The sequence below is a fragment of the Stegastes partitus genome, unplaced genomic scaffold, assembly GCF_000690725.1.
Source record: "Stegastes partitus isolate 25-593 unplaced genomic scaffold, Stegastes_partitus-1.0.2 Scaffold168, whole genome shotgun sequence".
Taxonomy (NCBI): Eukaryota; Metazoa; Chordata; class Actinopteri; family Pomacentridae; genus Stegastes; species Stegastes partitus.
The window spans coordinates 573907-591489 of NW_007577899.1; the positions used below are offsets into that span (position 1 = coordinate 573907).

The 17583-nt window shown below is 42.6% G+C and overlaps 3 protein-coding genes and 1 long non-coding RNA gene across 4 annotated transcripts in view; 1 reads left to right on the forward strand and 3 right to left on the reverse strand.

Annotated features, from left to right (window-relative positions):
- Nucleotides 1-8278, reverse strand: part of LOC103355815 (neurofilament heavy polypeptide-like) — an 8513-nt gene extending 235 nt beyond the window's left edge. The window contains exons 1-23 of the mRNA XM_008279733.1: nucleotides 8234-8278; nucleotides 5375-5578; nucleotides 4984-5207; nucleotides 4719-4788; nucleotides 4569-4642; nucleotides 4379-4484; nucleotides 4221-4291; nucleotides 4038-4124; nucleotides 3818-3901; nucleotides 3641-3737; nucleotides 3476-3546; nucleotides 3317-3403; nucleotides 3059-3214; nucleotides 2881-2962; nucleotides 2759-2799; nucleotides 2578-2658; nucleotides 2385-2474; nucleotides 887-941; nucleotides 763-818; nucleotides 487-657; nucleotides 214-274; nucleotides 97-128; nucleotides 5-16 (exon numbers count right to left, since the gene is read on the reverse strand). Of these exons, the coding sequence (XP_008277955.1) occupies nucleotides 5-16; nucleotides 97-128; nucleotides 214-274; nucleotides 487-657; nucleotides 763-818; nucleotides 887-941; nucleotides 2385-2474; nucleotides 2578-2658; nucleotides 2759-2799; nucleotides 2881-2962; nucleotides 3059-3214; nucleotides 3317-3403; nucleotides 3476-3546; nucleotides 3641-3737; nucleotides 3818-3901; nucleotides 4038-4124; nucleotides 4221-4291; nucleotides 4379-4484; nucleotides 4569-4642; nucleotides 4719-4788; nucleotides 4984-5207; nucleotides 5375-5576 (2010 nt within the window). The 5' untranslated portion in view covers nucleotides 5577-5578; nucleotides 8234-8278. The remainder of the gene's footprint in view (nucleotides 1-4; nucleotides 17-96; nucleotides 129-213; nucleotides 275-486; nucleotides 658-762; nucleotides 819-886; nucleotides 942-2384; nucleotides 2475-2577; nucleotides 2659-2758; nucleotides 2800-2880; nucleotides 2963-3058; nucleotides 3215-3316; nucleotides 3404-3475; nucleotides 3547-3640; nucleotides 3738-3817; nucleotides 3902-4037; nucleotides 4125-4220; nucleotides 4292-4378; nucleotides 4485-4568; nucleotides 4643-4718; nucleotides 4789-4983; nucleotides 5208-5374; nucleotides 5579-8233) is intronic.
- LOC103355799 (uncharacterized) lies at nucleotides 7523-7970 on the forward strand. Its single transcript, XR_520112.1, has 2 exons — nucleotides 7523-7552; nucleotides 7587-7970. It is a non-coding gene; the product is annotated as an uncharacterized LOC103355799 (long non-coding RNA).
- A 174-nt stretch (nucleotides 8279-8452) lies between the features above and the next one.
- Nucleotides 8453-13672, reverse strand: LOC103355800 (E3 ubiquitin-protein ligase TRIM39-like). The gene is made up of 7 exons (XM_008279716.1): nucleotides 13625-13672; nucleotides 11827-12392; nucleotides 11562-11657; nucleotides 11006-11239; nucleotides 10765-10912; nucleotides 10663-10689; nucleotides 8453-10570 (listed from the first exon to the last, which is right to left on the reverse strand). The coding sequence occupies exons 2-7, from the start codon at nucleotides 12385-12387 to the stop codon at nucleotides 10005-10007; spliced, it is 1632 nt and encodes a 543-aa protein (XP_008277938.1). The 5' UTR covers nucleotides 12388-12392; nucleotides 13625-13672; the 3' UTR covers nucleotides 8453-10004.
- A 342-nt stretch (nucleotides 13673-14014) lies between these two features.
- On the reverse strand, nucleotides 14015-17541 carry LOC103355801 (tripartite motif-containing protein 47-like). Its single transcript, XM_008279717.1, has 4 exons — nucleotides 17495-17541; nucleotides 15589-16200; nucleotides 14735-14938; nucleotides 14015-14539 (listed from the first exon to the last, which is right to left on the reverse strand). Exons 2-4 carry the CDS (start codon nucleotides 16120-16122, stop codon nucleotides 14516-14518), a joined length of 762 nt encoding a protein of 253 aa, XP_008277939.1. The 5' UTR covers nucleotides 16123-16200; nucleotides 17495-17541; the 3' UTR covers nucleotides 14015-14515.
- Nucleotides 17542-17583: the final 42 nt, after the last annotated feature.

The following is a 17583-nucleotide window of genomic DNA, read 5'->3' on the forward strand; positions in this document are numbered from 1 at the left end:
GGGCCAGTTCCTTCACCTGAAACATGTTGAACACTCAGTGAAGAGAGGCTCGTTGCTCAACCACTTGTCTCTCAGCTATTCAGGAGTTTATCGTACCTTCATGCCAGAGGAGAAATCCGGCTGTGCAGCTGTAAAAAAAACAACAAGAGTAACGTCTTATTTTATTGATTATTTAGCAGATTTCAGTGTTTAATGAGCCGTTCTACGACATACATGATGTTGGAGGCTCCTTTGCTGATGCTTGGGTGTTGGTACTTGCTGGATCTGCAACTTTCTGTCAAAAAAAACAAAACAAAGCATCCATCTAATCTGGAATTTGATGAATCAAAAAGAGTAAATCCAAAATAATAATAATAAAAAAAAAACTTAAATGTTCCCTGCCTTCACCCTAAGCCAGCTGGGATAGACTCCAGCCCCCATGCGACCCTAATGAGGATTAAGCGGTGTATAGATAACGGATGGATGGACTTAAATGTTGCTGTTTACCTCACAGACTGTCTCTGCTGGTCTGGTTTCACTCATCCTTCCTTCCCTCAGGTGAAGTTTTTGCTGTGGTTCAGATTTAAATCTCTCTTGCTTCGCTTTGAAAGTGAGCGAGTCCTTCTTCTTAGGCAGGACTGGAGGTGGAGTTTTTGGCTCCTTGACTGATCCATTCACCTGAAAGATGATGATTCAATTAACAATAAACTTAATACATTTAGAAAGTGTGTGACAAGAGGCTGCATGTGTAGAAAAGGGAGACTTCACAGGTTGATGCTGTACCTGCAGCTGAAGGTCTCCTTGTAAGTTTGTGGCTTTTTTCAAAGCGCTTTGCGTCGCTGTCGGGAGAGAACGTGATCAGCTGGCTTTCAGATTTCAGATTGGGAGTGAATTATTCTAATCTTACATGGTTTGGGCTCCTCTGTGACGGCGGCTGCTGTTGCAGAGTTGATGCTCTTGTTCTGACACATTAAAGGTGGACAGGTAAAGGTGTGAAAAACAGAGTTTATATGACTCATTATAAAGTTAGTTTCCATTCATTTTAATACTAAATACATCTGTGGATGATTTTATTGTGATATGCTCTGGAATTTGGATTCATGTTACCATTTAATTTGGTCGAAGATTCATTTTATTTGATATCCATTTGGGTTTGATATCTTAGCAGTCAGTTAATTTGCTGACTGTGTTCAAGATCATTTAGTTACTAAGAAAGCTGTAAAAATAAATAAATAAATAAAATAAACAGTTTCCGAGCAAATTTGGTATTTCCAGACAGCTCTTGAACACACCATCGGTGAATGAGGTGGACTCCTCCCACGGCCCTGCCCCTGATCAAGGGTATTTAAAGCACCTGTGGCCTCATGGCCACCTTTGGTCTCTGCTTGGGTGCCACATGTGACTCTGAAGTAAGTGTTGTAATCAGGATTGTTTTAAGGGTTTCTTCATTCGTATGCACATGATGATGACGTGCATTCGTTTGACGGTCTTTTGTTGGCCTCATATTGGTGTCTGTCTGGCTGAGGTTTGAATGGTACCTGCCTTGGTGTGATGTGCATGCTGCTGATTCCCCTCAAGTCTGCACAACCAGGACGGTTATATCCAGGGTTTTATCGGCTGCTGCTGCTGGTTTGTGTTTGTTTGTCTTAGTTTGGCTGAGTCGGCCTTTTAGATTGAGCCAACTGGTTTTGAAATAATCATTATCTTTAGTGGACGAGGTTGCCGGCTGGTGGTGGTGGAGGTTAGGCGTTCTCGTGTAAGAGCATTAGGGCAACCGATCTTACGCTGGTTCAGCAGTTGTTGTGGTGGTTGGTGGTTTGTGGTGCTCTGAGGACACTTAAGCAATCGACCACTTCCTCCCTGCTGGCTTCCATCCACTTTCCTCTCCCTGGGCTAATTTTATTCTGGAAGGGTTTCTTTTTTAAATTGTATTAAATAGAATTAAATTAATGAAAGAAATATTTGTGTGCATTTTCACTGGTTTGATTTGTTTTCGGTTACTCTGTCTGCAGGAGTCCAATCACTCATCCCATCAATTATTCAATAAATGTAATTTCTTTTGATTTGGACCACGTCTCTGTCTTCTCTCAGTTAATGAGCTTGTGTGTTAATGTGGTGGTGGTTTAAATTTAACACTGTGGTCCCCAGGTGGCGTTGCCGTGGTTTGTTTTTCAGATGCTGGTACAGCTCCACCCTCATTGTTTTCTCCTATCTGACATCGTAGCACTGGACAAGCTGAAAACTGAGTCACTGCAGTTTAATCTTACAAAGCAACAGTACGATTTATCCTCCGAGAACAAACGTCTACTAAACATTTGAGTGAATCCAGTCAATACCTGCTGAAGTATTAGATAGCAAACATTTCTACTGATGATTTTAAGACTATAGAAGCACCAATAATGTACCTGTGACACTACTTCCTTGTCTTTCTCCTTTGGTTGAACTGCTGCGTCTGTCTCAGCAAAGACTGAAAACTTTGGAGCCAGTGGCTTCGCCTGGAATACATTCATCAAATAATACTTGTATTTTTTCATCACTTGTCAAAACATAAAGCAACAAATCATGAAGCAAATCGTACACTTTTAAAGGATCTGCTACCTGTGGGGTTTTTTGTTCCTGTCCTTTGTTCTTTGCTTCCTGGTCTGTGGTAGCTGAAAACATGCGGGCCAGTTCCTTCACCTGAAACATGTTGAACACTCAGTGAAGAGAGGCTCGTTGCAGTTATGATGAGGAGAGATTGGTTTTGCTCAACGACTTGTCACTCAGGAGTTTACTGTACCTTCATGCCAGAGGAGAAATCCGGCTGTGCAGCATCATCCGCTGTACAAAACAAAGAGTAACGTCTTATTTTATTGATTATTTATCTATTTCCAGTTTTGAATGAGCCGTTCTGCTGCTTACATGATGTCGGCTCTTTCTTTGCTGAGACTTCTGCTGCTGCAGGAGCTGATTGGTTGTTGGCACCTGTTGCATCTTCGACACTCTGAGCTGATATCTGAGAACAGAATGTTTTCCAAGTGGTTTAACATTCGGTATTCTTTCTTATTATTAATTCTGACTAGACCGTGCAGAGCATCACCTCACAGATGGGCTCCGCTGGTCTGGTGTCATTTAGTTTGTCCTCTTTCATGTGAAGTTTTCGCTGGAATTCAGATTTAAATCTCTCTTGTGTTTCCTTCTTCTTAGGCAGGACCGGAGGTGGAGTTTTTGGATGCTCCCTGACTGATCCGTTCACCTGAGAGATGTTCAACACATATTGAATTTTACTTTTTAACAGTGGTGTGTCACAATCTGCAGAGTTTTTAAAGATAGAAAAATCAGTGAAAACGAGTTGTACCTGTGTCTCTGTCTTCTTGTTCTCAGGAGGTTGAACTGTTGGTACAAGGGGTGGAGCATTTGGAGGTTCTTTGAGATTTCTAGTCATCTGAAAGACACACCAGAATAAGATTTCTCTTTTAAAATTAAAGTGGTGAATTTTAACAAATCTCTCCTCTACCTGCTCATCATTGGAGAAATCCTGCAGCTTGTGTCCAGACTTTGTGACTCTTTGGAAAGATGGTTGTGAAGCTGCAAATGCAAGAATTTAAACAGATTACTAACCACAGTTCCTTAATTTTTCCAACTGATCTGCAAAATCTCATCCTGAATAAACTGCACATACGTAATCTGGGCTTCTCCCTGAGTGCAGCCGCTGTGGTTTCATTGTCGATGCAGCTTTTAAGGCTCCAGTATTCGTCCACTGCTCGACTGTCTGTATTCTAATGAGGACAAAAAGTCACTAAAGCGCTTTTTAAAAAAAATGCAATTTAAAACACAAGGTTAAAAAGAAGTAAAGTACCCGTGAGAATGTTTGATTCTGTAGTTTTTTCTCTTTAGGTCGGACTACATCTCCCAGGTCTGTTGGTGCTGGATGCTCCCTCACCTGAAGGATGTCGATTAAATTTACATTGAAAAAAAATGCAGTGTGTTTTTACCACATTCTGCCAGTTTAGCATTTAATGAAAACTTATTGGAAGTAAATTGTGGTACAGAGTGTTAAACATTTAGGACTTTAGTACCTGTGACGATGTTTGACCCTCCTTGTGATTCTGCTTAGGCCGGACTGCTGGTACCAGGGTTGGAGGTTCCCTGATGTTTCTAGTCATCTGACAGACACAACAGATATTTATATATATATTGTATTATGTGTGTACATAGTGGTGCCATTTCAGAGTAAAGTCATTTCAACAAATGGGCTCTACCTGCACATCTGTAGGGAAATCCTGCAGCTGCCTCGTGGTTCTTTGGAGAGACTGTTGTGGAGCTGCAAATGCTGGAATAAAAGATTTTCAAGCATTTTAGCTGAACTTTTCCGACTAATTTACCAAACCTTGTCATTAATAATTCAGTTTGTACAGACGTGATTTGGGCTCCTCCTTGACTGGTCTTGCTGTATAGTCAGTGTAGCCGTCGATGCTCCAGTGTCCTACCGTCGATGCTGGATGCTCCCTCACTGGCCTGTTCACCTGAAAGATCATTTTTCCATTCATGTTACTTTTTGTGCTCACTTTGCTGCCAGACAAGTTCAGCTCCTCCTGAATCTGCTTCACCTGCAGGAGGCTGGAGATCTGCTGCCGCCGCTGGCTTGACTTCAGGGCTCTCTGGGAGGAGCGTCGTGCAGAAGCTGCAGTGAGAGACGATTCCAGCTTTAGCTTCTTACACAAACTCTCCCTTAGTCTGAGTTGTAATCCTGTACTTACGTGACATGTCTTCCTGCTTGACTGTGGTGGCTGCTGAGACGCTGCTGCTGCTCCTCCTCGGTGGCAAATTCTGTCGGGTTAAGGAGGAAAGTTGAAAGCACAATAAATAACTAAAAGACAAAGCAGCTTATCAAGACAAGCCACGTGACAAATTAAATCAGAAAGCAGGAGATAATACATTTAGACCAGAAACAACGAAACCATCTTGATTTAAGTCCAAAGACCTGATCACACATGGGGAGATCTGAGGTTTTTTGCACAGTACCTCCTTCTTGATGACGACTCTCTCAGCTGGCACATGTTTTCTGTGATCCACCTCTGCTTCGTACGGATTGTTCCAGTCGTACTGCTCTTTCTTTGGGACCTTCCCTCCCTTCGCTGTGCATCCCTTCTTCCCCTGATGAATTCTCAGGCCCTGATAAGTCGTCATTTTTGTCCATCCGCAGTGACAAACCTGGAGGCTCAAGTCTGAATAGTATTCTGCTGTGTCTGTTGGAGACACAATGCATTTTTGAATTTAAAGGATTCTTAAAGCCAGCTGATGTTTTGCTCGTCTTATTCCACTGATCTCGCCTTCCTGATTTGTAGATGAAAGGATGTTGACTAACGAGCACAACATGTAATAAATCATCTGTCTGAAACAAAGAAAAACCCACCAGTCTTGATGGAGGTGCGGACATCCAGCTTGATGTCTGCTTGAGTGCTTGACGCTCCCACAAACAGCCACATGTGCTGCTGGTCCGACTCGGCCATCCTCAGACCCTTGGGCGTGCATCCGTTCATGCCCTGGTGAGTTCTCAGGCCGTGGTAGGACGTCACTTTGGACCAGCCGCAGCACTGGCAAACCTGGAGGCTCATTTCTGCAAACATTGTCGTGCTCTGTGGTTGCTGCTAGTTTTGTTTCCTGTTCCCCTGACAGAACGTGTTACTGCCGATACAGAGGATGTTCGTGCACCTTGCTCTAAAAATGAGCCTCAGACTTTTGAGAAGCTACATTTATAGTGCTCACATGTGAGGATAAACAAGAGCCTTTGAGTATTTTACTGTTTTACTTTCCTGAGATCTGATCAAAGACCGTTCCAATACTGTTATCTTCTCGTTGGCAAAGTTTCAGTTTGCATTTTTGTGCTTAAGAGCAACCAGAGGCCCTTTTTTTTTTTTTCTTCTTGAACACCATCCACAGAGGTTGCGTTATGCATCTTTCTTCACGCTGTCTGATTGTGCAAGTAGCTCACTGCCTGTGGCATCGTTTTATGAGGACAATCACTGCAGCTCTGATTAGTGGTACCGCGCTTCCTTCTATGTTTCCTCATTACTGCTGCAGCTGTGTTGGCACTGATTTAACTTTAGTCACTCATCCTCCCGTATCACTTTCTATCTGAGGAGTCTAACAATCACATTTCTTTAAACTCTCCGGTAACTGTTTTCCATGTGGAGCTGTGACATGCAGAAAGCCACAGCCCACGAGTCCAAAACACAGAGTTCCGGTGTTAACAAGGCATTTTAATAACCCTAATCGTGCAGTTAGGCGGTTTAGAAATCACAGGTGTGTTTGCTTTTGTTGGCACTGTGTTTTTACTTTGGGGCCTGGATTTGCACTAAACTCCTTCACAAGTGTTGCACAAACGCTTGCAGCACTTTGACATCATGTATAACTTAGAAAAAAAATGAATTACTTTAAGGTGGTAGAATTAAAAATCATTTGACAGTTAACAGATTACATCATCTATGTGTGAGAGCAGTCCAGAGACTTGATGAAGTTATAAAAGCTGCTCATGAAAGAGTCCTAATTAATAGGTGCTGCGTACATTACTCACTAAACAACAACAAAAAAATGAACAAAAGCGTCTGTATTGGGTTTTTAGGTCGATGCTTTTTTACAGTTTTTCTCAGTCGCTTTGGTACATTTCTCGAATCATCCTGGACATTTGCAAAACAGAAAGTGCCTTCCTCTAAACCAGGGGTGTCAATCTCAAAAACACAGTGGGCCAAAATTTAAAACCTGAACAAAGTCGCGGGCCAACATTGAACAAATGAACCTTTTAATATGGACCGAAACTAATTTTGCTTTAACATTGAATATTCCCATACATTATATATAACTTAATAGTGGAGACATGCAAAATCCAATTATAAATACAAAAACACATCAATGGCACAGTTGTAGTGTGAAGTCGCTATGCCTACTGTCACAGAGGAGAGGGAGTTTCTGGGTCCTGTCCTGATCGACGTGTCAAAACAACAACAGGGCATTATGGGATTTGTAGTATTAGCGGTGAATGTGCTGTACAGTATAATATCGGGGGCAGCTCTAGTAGTCATTTGGTATTGTCTCGCGGGCCAAATATAATTACAAAGCAGGCCAGATTTGACGCACGGGCCAGAGTTTGACACCCCTGCTCTAAAGAATTCGTACTAAAACACCATGGATTACCTGCAAAAGGCAGTTAGGTGCTCAAAATCCTTAGTTCATCTCTCAAGACTAAATATCAGTGTCAATGAACATGTCAGTGGCATCACAGTGAAGAATGAAGTCCTTGTGTCGGTGTGTACGCATAAATCAGTCACGTTGTTTAGTCATGTTGTCAGTATAACGGTGAACTCTGGAGGGATGTTCTGATGTAAACTATGGCTAAAGTTTTGATGACGATTATTGTAAATTGTGAGTTACACCTTCGTGTATGTGGGAGATTGATTGCAAGAGACTGGACAAGATTCACATTTAGGCTTTTGCTGTTTGTGCTGTAATTTGTTGACAGAGGGTTAAGAAAAGGTCAGGAAAAGACAGCACTGCATATTTCCATAGAGGAAAGTAGAAATGTGAACACAGGACAGTCTCCTGGGGGGAAAACTGCAGTTCTGTAGGAGTTACAGTGCAGTCTACTATATACTTGCCTGGTGATGGTTCATAAGATGCACCTTTGAGCTATTTCAGAAAACTGGTTGATGTATGTGATGCTCCACACATTTCCCTTCATGAGAGAAAGTCAGGACTCACCTGGGAGCAACTGACCAATTCAGGACAGATTTAGGGGGGAAAAAAGTCTAACGTAATTGTAAAGAAACTTGTTCAACCGTTTTGCATGTAAAGACTTAAACGATGAACTAACGCCTAAATGCTGTGGGGGTGAGACTATTCAACAGAGACCCGTCATAATACATGTTGATCAGCGTGACATAAGCAATCGACAACAGCAGAGAATTCTACACAATCATTTGCATGGATGTACCAAAGCATTCACAACTTAAACACTCACAACTTTTTTGATGTGCACAAGTGACACAACGATGTGACGACTGGAAGTTTTGAGAATTTCAATTCTGATCTGAGAAATGAACCAAAGCGACTGAGAAAAACTGTAATGCGGTTGTGAGACACCGCTGCAGCTGGTACGACTCTTTAAAGGCTCTTTTCCATCATCATGTAATCAAACAGACCTGACAAACTGCATTCAGCGTGTTCGTTAGAATTAACGAGAACACAGAAACCACTGGGTGTGGAACGTGTTGCTTACCTTCCAGTCTTGTCTTGTTCCGTGTTCTGTTGCCTCTCTGCCGCCAAAAATATTTCCTCTCTGCTGCTGTTATGTCGAAGGTAAAAAAAAAAAGTCTCTATTGGTTTCGATTCTGCTGGAATAAAAGCCGCTAACCACAGGCGTGAGTCAGCCTCTAGTTGTTGTGAAACACAAATCTGGTCAACGTGAAACCATGAACGACACTCCAAGATGTTTTTTTTTTTTAAGTTATTTTTATTCATAAAACTATCCCAAAAAACATCTGACAATTTTCAGATTGAAAAGTAACAGCGATGGAACTGAAACAGGCGACACCACAACTAGACTTTACACTCAGATCATGTCAATGATGCTAAAGTACATAAGGTGAATTTCCCATTAACAAGCCTGCAGTCAGTTTTCAGTTCCATCATTGCTTGCAGTAGTAGAATAATAACCCAGAAACTAAAGTAAAAGTACAATTGCCAACCTGTTAAAAGACTATTTTATAAAGTTTAAGTTTCAGTATGCTTTTTTTTTCTCTCTCTCTCTCATATATGTGTATCTCTGTGTTAATGCTGCTACCAACAACGTGAATTTCTCCACTGTGAGATAAATAAAGGCATATCTTATCTTATCTTATCTTTAACTATTAAAGGAAAAAGTACATGTTCTTCAACAAAATGTTCCCTGTTCGTATTTTAAGATGTTTTTATGAATGTCACTGCTGCATTAAGCGTGTTTACCGCTGTAGATGTTCAACGCTGTGTTAAATGTGACTACATCGTGTTAAACTGTATTGTTGATTACTGTTAAGAGCAAAAGCACACAAACATGTCTCTCAAATACTACAATAACTCACATTACTAAAATCAAAATTCTGAAAATATTGCCTCTAAAGTGACACAATCCCATTCAAACCCACAGTATTATTTAAACAGAAATGAAACCAGTTAAAGACAGAAGCAGCGTGTTTAAGGCACATTTCTGAAGTGCAGATAAATGCAAATATATAAAGTGTCACAAAAATAAACAAAGTCCCTTAAATCTGAATCTAGTGAAATCATAAAGTTCTATTTGCTCATAAAATATGGTGTAACTATGGAAAAACCCATGAATGCATTGACCTGCAGTGTTGAAGCTTCAGTGTGTTCAGATTACAGTCTGACATCGATGGTGTTGCTTCATAACCAACATTCAGTTACAGGATTTAAGCCTTTAGGAAGTCTAACACATATGTTGTATACGATATATATCACCTAATCTGTCACTATTTATATGTATAGTACTCGTTTGTGTGTCACACCCGGGTGTTAAATAAAAACTAAAGGGACAGCTGTACATTGTTATGGATAGCTGTGTTTTTAAGCTCACCTGCTCATCGGGTGGATTTTCTTGTTTGAGTGTCTGAATGTTGGAATTAAGTTTTTCTTTTCTTTTTTTTTTTTCAAACCATCCCTCACAAAACTAGTGACTCCCTCATAAGTTGTGTTGTGGGTCATAATCTTTAGTTCTATCCTTTTGATAGATTCAGTGGGTGGTAGTCGGGACAAAAACCATTTTTACTCTTATCCCCGTTCTGGGTGAGCAGCTTTGTTAGTTTCCCCATTTACAGCAGATCTTGTGTGGAGTTCTAGGTGGAGGAAACGTCATCACATTATTGCAGGTTGTGGATTGAATTTTAAATATATGCTACAAGCTGTAGTGAACACAGTTTTGTTCATCTGACAGAGACTAAGACACGAGGAAAGGAATCGATGATGTACAAAGCTGCAGCACAAATACACACATCTCATGGCTGAGCCTCGTCCTGCTCACACAGACTCCCAGCAGATATGACCAAAGGCTCGGCGTTCTTCTCATCTAGTTTGGCATGAGGACTAAAATATGGGTAAAGCTCATCTTTGAACGAACACTCGGTGAAGGAGTAGATGTGAGACTGAGCATTGACATCGTAGAAGGAGACGAGACCTTCGTCGTAGTCAACAAACACCCCCACCTTCTCCGGCTTCTCTTCCAGGGACAGGCGACGTGGTGGTGCTGTCAGGGCGGCAAACTTTTCATCGTCGTAGAGCGCAGTGACCCAGTACCCGTCATCTGGGTTCAGCCTGAGTCTGCCCTTTCGGTTGGCGTCGCCCCTCGCTACACCCAGATCCCAGCCGGTCTTGTTGGTGACCTCCACCTCCCAGTAGGACCTCCCGGAGCTGAAGCTGTCGACGCCCAGGATGCCGCCGAACAGATCGAACCTCTCGGGGGCGTTGGCTACTTTCTGGTCCTTTCCTCCGTCTTTCACCTGTTTGCCATCTTCAGAGACGACGAGGCGTCTGTGCGCTGTAGCCGGATCCAGCTTCACATCCACTGTCACAGATTTTTAAAACATCCATGATTAAGCCTTTTGTTTTATATATATACATATATACTGTTAGGGGCAAGTGAGATATACAACATACCTGCAAACTTTGGGATTCTCTTCAGCTCTGTGAAGAAAAGAAGAGTTTTAGATCCACTGCGTCAACATCTTAGCTTTTAACTTTCACTGGGTCGACTCTTACCGACGGAGGACAGCTTCTCCAGCTCCTGTTGGATTTGTTGCATCATCACTGTTGTGGTTTTTCTCATGTTGCCAAAGGACAGAGATGTGTCGAGCTCTACATGTGAACAGTCGGTGATGTTGTTCAGGTCTTGCATCGATGGATAACTCTGAGACACAGAAAGGTGATGGAGAGATAAACCAACAGCGAGAAGAAGATCTAGTGATGCACATTTTCTCTTTGTCGTAAACTGAGATCTCACCTGCAGGAAAAGGATGTGATCCTCAAGTGCAGATATATCGTCCAGCTCTAAGATGGTCATCTGCAGTTTGTTGATCTCAGCTTCCAACTCGTCTTTGAGGAATTTTGCTTCCTTCTCCAGAACCTGCCTCCGGTCCTTGAGCGGCTGCAGCACCGTGGCCTGGGCTTCCTCCACGATGGCGAGCACAGCAGTGAACACGGCCTCGATGTCGCACCACTCCCTCTGCAGCTGGTCCTGAAAATGGGGACAAAACCATCATTGCCTTTCCAGCTTATCTTTATTGTCTTGCAGGTTGTACTCTGACTTGATTTCAACACTTGCAGAAATGTTGCAACAGGAAACATCTTTTTATTTTTTTTGAAACTGCGATAACTTGATCTGGAACATTTCAAAGTTAAATTCCTGGAACAGATTTGCTGTTCAGTCAGTTGCAAATAAACATTCTTGATATATCACCTGACTGATTTTAGGGAGACTTTAGAAGACATGTAAGTTACCACATAGTTATTCAACAGAGTGGCTGAATCCAGGATATCTTGTCTCTCTTGCTGCTTACCTTGCAGTTTTCTAGGGCCAGAGTGATCTCATCCAACTTTGTTTTTCTCTGTTTGATTTTCTCTTTCAGCTCTGCCTTGTTGCTGTCGACTTCAGTCTGGTGTAGACAAAAAGCAAACATCAAACATTGTTCTTTCCATTCACTGTGATATAAAAGTGGACAAATTTCCATCATATGTGATCAAGATACCGTAGCAGGTTAAAGTAGCTCCACCACTGTTAAGACTTCAAATCAAACATTAAAGCGCCTTCAAATGTTCATTCACCATCTTGTTGTCCCATTCGTCTTCGGTGGAGACGACCTCCGGCTGATTTGCTTCCATGCATCGAACACAGATGCATGTCTGCTGCCTCCTGCTGAACAGCTCCAGAGGGCGTCCGTGCTTCAAACAGGCCCTCTCATCCAGATCCTCCACAGGTTCCACCAGCTTGTGGCCCCTCAGCCGTTTAGTCGAATAGTGACTCTTCACGTGGATGGCGCAGTACGAGGCCAGGCACACCAGGCAGGACTTCTTGGCCCTCCGCTTCTTCTCTATGCAAACATCACAGGCCACTTCGTCGGCTGTCGCCACCTCGCCGTTCTCCTTCTTCATCATCTTGACGAGGTCTCTCAGGACGATGTTGACACAAGGGGCTTTGCTCAGATGCGTCTTGCACAGCGGGCACGCCCTGTCATGGTACTGAAAACTGCAGCGAAGACAGTTTTTGCAGAAGGAGTGACCACAGGCTGTAGTGACGGGATCCCTGAAGGCCTTCATGCAGATGGAGCAGGTTAGATGCTTCTCCAGTGCGGAGGGTTGGCAGGGCGATCCAATCGTAGGGGCCATTTTTGCTTCAAGACAGAACCACAGAGCTTAACTGTTACTGCTTCATTGTGTGTATCTAGTCTTCCTAAAATATCCTCCTCTGTATATAAGGTTTTCTAAATTATTCTTGCACTGACTTTACACTTCTTCTTTTTGGAGCTGTTGTAACGGGGAACCTTCCCCACTGTGGGATCAATAAAGTTTGTCTCTATCAGCCGGAAATCACGGCAGTTACGCGTCTTAGTCTGTAGTAGATCAAATGTTAAGTGAACTAAGTGAAAGTAGACTTGCAGAGATTAGTGAAGAAGGAAAAAAGACCAGTTTTTGAGCTCACTCTTTAGGATAGAGTCAGCCATCTAAAAATAACCTCAGACGTTATCAGCCAAACCAGACCAAGTGGCTTCCGGCTATGATAAAATGTCATTTTGACAATTTGTGTGACGTGCCTGCCTGAATTGAAGTTCGGAGGGGTTGTTTTAAAAGCTTTGCTGAGCTTTAAAATCTGCAATGTCTTCGAACCTGCAGTTAATCTAAACCAATATGCCACACCCAGTCTCATGGGTGACATGTAGAGCGATGGGTTATACGTCGCAACTCTGTCGTACTGCTTTCTTGTGTTCCAAGCAATAGAAGTAAGATGTTATTTGGTTCCAGAGGTGTGGAAAGCTTTTTTTTATTATCAGCTGATCAGTCAATACTGCAAAGTATTTTAAACGCCACTAAGCTGCATAAACAAAAAAAGGTTTGCAATTAAAGTTTGGTTGATTTTAATTCGATCAAATTCGATAATTTCTACAAGAGTTTATTCATTGTTTTAGATCGTTCAAGATTGTGTTTCATGGGCAAGAAAAAAACTAAAATATACAATTTTTATATGCAAATCTACAATAAACTACAAAATCCTAATTTCTTTCCTTCCTAGAAATGAAAACCAGTGAGCACATACATCACACTGTGTTGCAGTCCGAAGGGATTCATCGTGACACACCCAAAGCCTGAGATGAGCAGGTGTTACAACATCAGAAACTTATGGAATATTTATTATTAAGATTGTCCCAAAAATAATAAAAATAGTCTAAAACATGTATGATCATTGACTGTGATCATATTATTATATTGTTGGTCAGTGAATCCCATCAGCAGGCAGCTTAAACAGAACTGTAAACTGCATGTTATGTTTATAATTTCTTGTCAGTCCCTTTAAAAGAAGACTATTTAAAACACTGTGATTCTAAAATGCCTAAAAGTGAAGTCTTACCTCTGAGCTGTCGCGATGCTCTCTCTCTCACGGACGTCTGCCTTCTTCTCTGTCTACTCCCACCTTTCTTTCCCTTTAAATGCTTCCTTTAGGACTTCCTCCCTCTCGTAAGTTTCATTTCTGCTCAAAAGCCCATCGTGGCCCGTCCTTTTAAATCAAGAGGCTCGTCCGCTGGCAAATGAGTAAACAAATCATGTGTTTACTGGCTGCAGGCTGTTTTGCGTGTAGGGCAGGCTGACACAGATCAAACATTTGACTTGCCAGAAGGTTTTTGTTGGAACACACTGGTGATTATCGGCTGGTTTATTACCCAGTGTTTAACCTGTTCAGCTGGGAATCTTTTGTAATTAGCTAATAAGCCAAAAGCACGACTCAAAGGAAGCAAAACCGTTGATTTCATGTCGGGTTTACTCATGAATGCACTTTTCACATGTATAAATACAGGAATTCATTTTGCTTTTATTCAGACAATCAAAAACCTTTTCAACACTGAAGCACCGTTCGTCACATCATCCACTCAGGAATAAGTTACATTCATACCATCAAGTTCAGCTGGTTTCAGATTTACTGGATAAATGCTCATTAATCCTTTTTTTCTCCAGAGAATTGTTGTTGTTTTTTTACAGCTTTTACAGTTCAACAAGGACTAGACAATAGAAAAAGTATGAATTCACTTTCTAGTAAGAGTTAAATGATATCAGTACCTTATCCGTCCATCTATAATCAATCTATTGAATGGAAACATGTACAAGCGATGTGGATTGTCTCATTGAACGCTCCACAAGAAGCTTTACAACGTCCGTTTAAAGCAAACTAAATATGCTGCTGTGCACGACTACTGAAGAATAAAATGACTTTGTTCTGTTGCTCCTGTGAGTTGTGTCGGTCCCGTCATAAGGCCGTGTGCAGGAATCTCTGCAGAGGAAAGAGAGGCGGCATTAAAACATCAGTGGCTGTTGTGCAATGTTGTGAGCGCTTGTTAAACCTCTGAACCACAAAGCTCCCCGGTGGGTTCAAAAGGCATGTTTGCTTTTCTTACAAAGAAACTGCTTTGAGTTTAGAGGTTTAAATTAATGTAGAAAATTTGATAGACTGATTGATGATGCAGACCTGTACCAAGTGCAGGTTGTCTTCGGTCTGTGAGAGCTGCTGCAGCTCAGTGTTCCTCTCCTGCAGCTCAGCGATTTCTTCTTGCAGCTGCTTAATGGGCTCTTTGTCTTGCACGCTGAGGTCTGAGTGTTTTATCTTCTCAACTTCACTCTGTCGCTCTTGAATGGCTCGCTGCACTTTCAGGCTTCTCCGTCTTATTATGCTCTGCAGAAAAACAGCATGTCGGCATGTCAGACACACAAAACAAGAAACCAGAGACTTGTCCTGCTCTGGTCGTCTTTGAGATTCTGAAATCTTTGACCCGCGTGCATGAAAGCTTCTGAGTCAGTTATTGCGTCTTCAAACTTGCTTCGTGTCTGTTTTTGTAATCGGGATCTTTGTCTAATCATCGGAGGGTTTTTGTGTAAATATGTGATGAAATGGGAATAATGTTGAAAGGTCATATCAGCGGTTTTTGCTCATTTCTTAGAATCAAAACCAGATGTTCTCTCCAGGGTTGTAGCTTATTTTCATACACATAAAGTTTATATTTCCCCCCCTCCTCCCCTCACATCCTTTTGCTTCTTTCATTTCACTGAAGTGGCCAAACACAGTGTGCCAGTGGAAGCTGTTGTAAACTTTAACGCCCCAATGAGCCCGAAAAAAACATCAACAGAAGTACAAGAACATTTTTCACCACCTTTTATAAAGAATCATTACAAACCCTCTCTACACAGGATGTTATTGTTTAGCATCTACAGTATTGTAATTGGGATTATCTGGCATCTGCATTCTGTTCTGACACTGGATCTGTCTTCACAGTGACGAGACAGACTCACTAATGTTCCCCATGAGACGCTCTTTCTCGGCCTTACCTTCTTCTTCGCGGCCTCTCTCTTGATGGAGATGATGTGGTGGCCCCTGTGCTCCGTCTGGGCACACATGGCACAGATGCACGCCCGGTCACTGCTGCAGAAGCTCTCCAGCCGCTTCCCGTGCAGCCTGCACACGGAGTCCTCCAGGTTCTTCACCACGCTGATCAGAAGATGGCGCCCAAGATCTTCGCTCTGGTAATGCGGTTCCAGATGGGCGTCGCAGTACGAAGCCAGACACACCAGGCAGGACTTGACTGCTGGACGCTTTGCGGGGCAGAAATCACAGGGAACCTCTCCAGCTTTTAAAGGAGAAGCTGCGTTCTGAGGCTGCGGCGTTTGGTCTGTTTTGAGCTGTGGCCTGGTGGGGAAGAGGGCCTTGCAGAGGGGGCACCGATAGGCCTTCAGGATCCTCCAGTATTCTCCGATACATCCCAGACAGAAGCAGTGTCCACAGGGGAGGGACGCAGGCCTGGTGAAGTCATCCAGGCAGATGCAGCACTTGAGAGGCTCTGACATCACATCAAAACTTTGCATGTGCTTGCACAGACAAGCTGTGGTCTGACTCAGTGGGAAAGCAGATGATGGATCCACTGACTGGCTAATACAGTCTATCTGTAGAGGAAACAGGGAAATAAACATGTATAATATATAGTTTCTGGTGCTGCCTTAGCTGCTTACCAGGAGTATGGTACACAAAACAGCGTGTGATAGATATTTAACCTGAGTTTGACCAAAGGGATCACACAAAACAAGCTGCTCGCTCATCAAATGTTCATTCACTCACAACAGTGACTCATCGCATGATGCAGAGACAAATAATCTCTCATTGTGCAGTGACGTAGCAGGTCAACACCAGAAGCCCTGCCCATCACAGTGCATCACAACGTTTCCCTTGTTGTTCAGCTCCACCCTCACGATTACACATATGGATCCCAGCTTGCTCAATCTCCCAGACGCTACATTATATAATATCAGTGAAAGAGGTGATGGCATGGCGCTTTAAAACAACCTGATACTGTTAAATGAGCCGCGCAGCAGAAATTAAATCACTACTAGGAAATCCCATCACTGTGCTGGAGCTGGTGTCAGAGCAACGAAACATGATGCAGCAGTAGCATGTTGACACAGACACAGGCCTCGTAACACACAGCACAAGTGTGATTAGTCAAATAAATAAGTTCTACTTACACTGAAGACTCTCTGAAGGTTCTATAGACACTGACTGCAAACCATTAAAGTTCAGTTGCCTCCATGAAGCCAGCACGAGACGTCTTCTTGTTTACATGACAGTAAGATAAACTGACTGAACGCGGAAGGCCAGTATGTTTGTGGCAATACATGACGCGAGCATTAAGAGCGTTGGTATGTGTTTTTTAAACAACCAACTGAGTCACGAGATTCTGTTTAGCGTAATCGACACCATATTTGGTCCGTATTCATGTGAGCTGTTTCAACATGCAGCTGTTTCGGTTTCGCTCTGAGCACCCCAGTCAGAGCAGGTGTGAGGCGCCACAGCACACCTGGAGTGAATAATCTGTGGCTGTTCCCGTCATTTCCCGCCACAGTGGAGGATCCTGCGTCACAGCCATGTGATCGTTTCAAAACAATGCACGTCCTCCAGCCAATCAGAGCAGAGCATTCTCTGTGATGGTAGTAAAAGATTAACTAAATGTGTTAGACTGACATGCAGTGTTTAGAGCAAAATGTGTGGATTTGTCTTTTACCATGTCTGTCTGGATGTCCTGAATTTCTGATAGTTCATTCATAACTTCGATCACCCACAATAACAATAATAATAAACAAACTCTAACAAACGTCAACATTATCGTCACACAATCTGGCACATGAACAGGATTCAACTGCAACAATCACAGAACGTTCAAGTGAAAACATCAGACCTACTTACTGTAGCAGCTACCAGCGTGTGCTTCCTGAGGCTGTAACAGTGTTGAGTGACAGTCTTATCAGCTGCTCCCTCTTTTAAATAGGTTCAGA

Bases quoted from the DNA above. Each gene is read 5' to 3' on its own strand.
- LOC103355800 (XM_008279716.1), bottom strand. From the start codon at position 12,387: ATGGCCCCTACGATTGGATCGCCCTGCCAACCCTCCGCACTGGAGAAG. The intron at 11,240-11,561 runs GTAAGCAGCAAG...CCCCATTTTCAG, and splicing joins TGGCCCTAGAAAACTGCAAG to GACCAGCTGCAGAGGGAGTG. The intron at 10,690-10,764 runs GTAAGAGTCGAC...TTTTCTTCACAG, and splicing joins GGAGAAGCTGTCCTCCGTCG to AGCTGAAGAGAATCCCAAAG.
- LOC103355801 (XM_008279717.1), bottom strand. From the start codon at position 16,122: ATGCAAAGTTTTGATGTGATGTCAGAGCCTCTCAAGTGCTGCATCTGC. The intron at 14,939-15,588 runs GTAAGGCCGAGA...GTTTTTCTGCAG, and splicing joins GAGAGGCCGCGAAGAAGAAG to AGCATAATAAGACGGAGAAG. The intron at 14,540-14,734 runs GTCTGCATCATC...TTTCCTCTGCAG, and splicing joins ACAACCTGCACTTGGTACAG to AGATTCCTGCACACGGCCTT.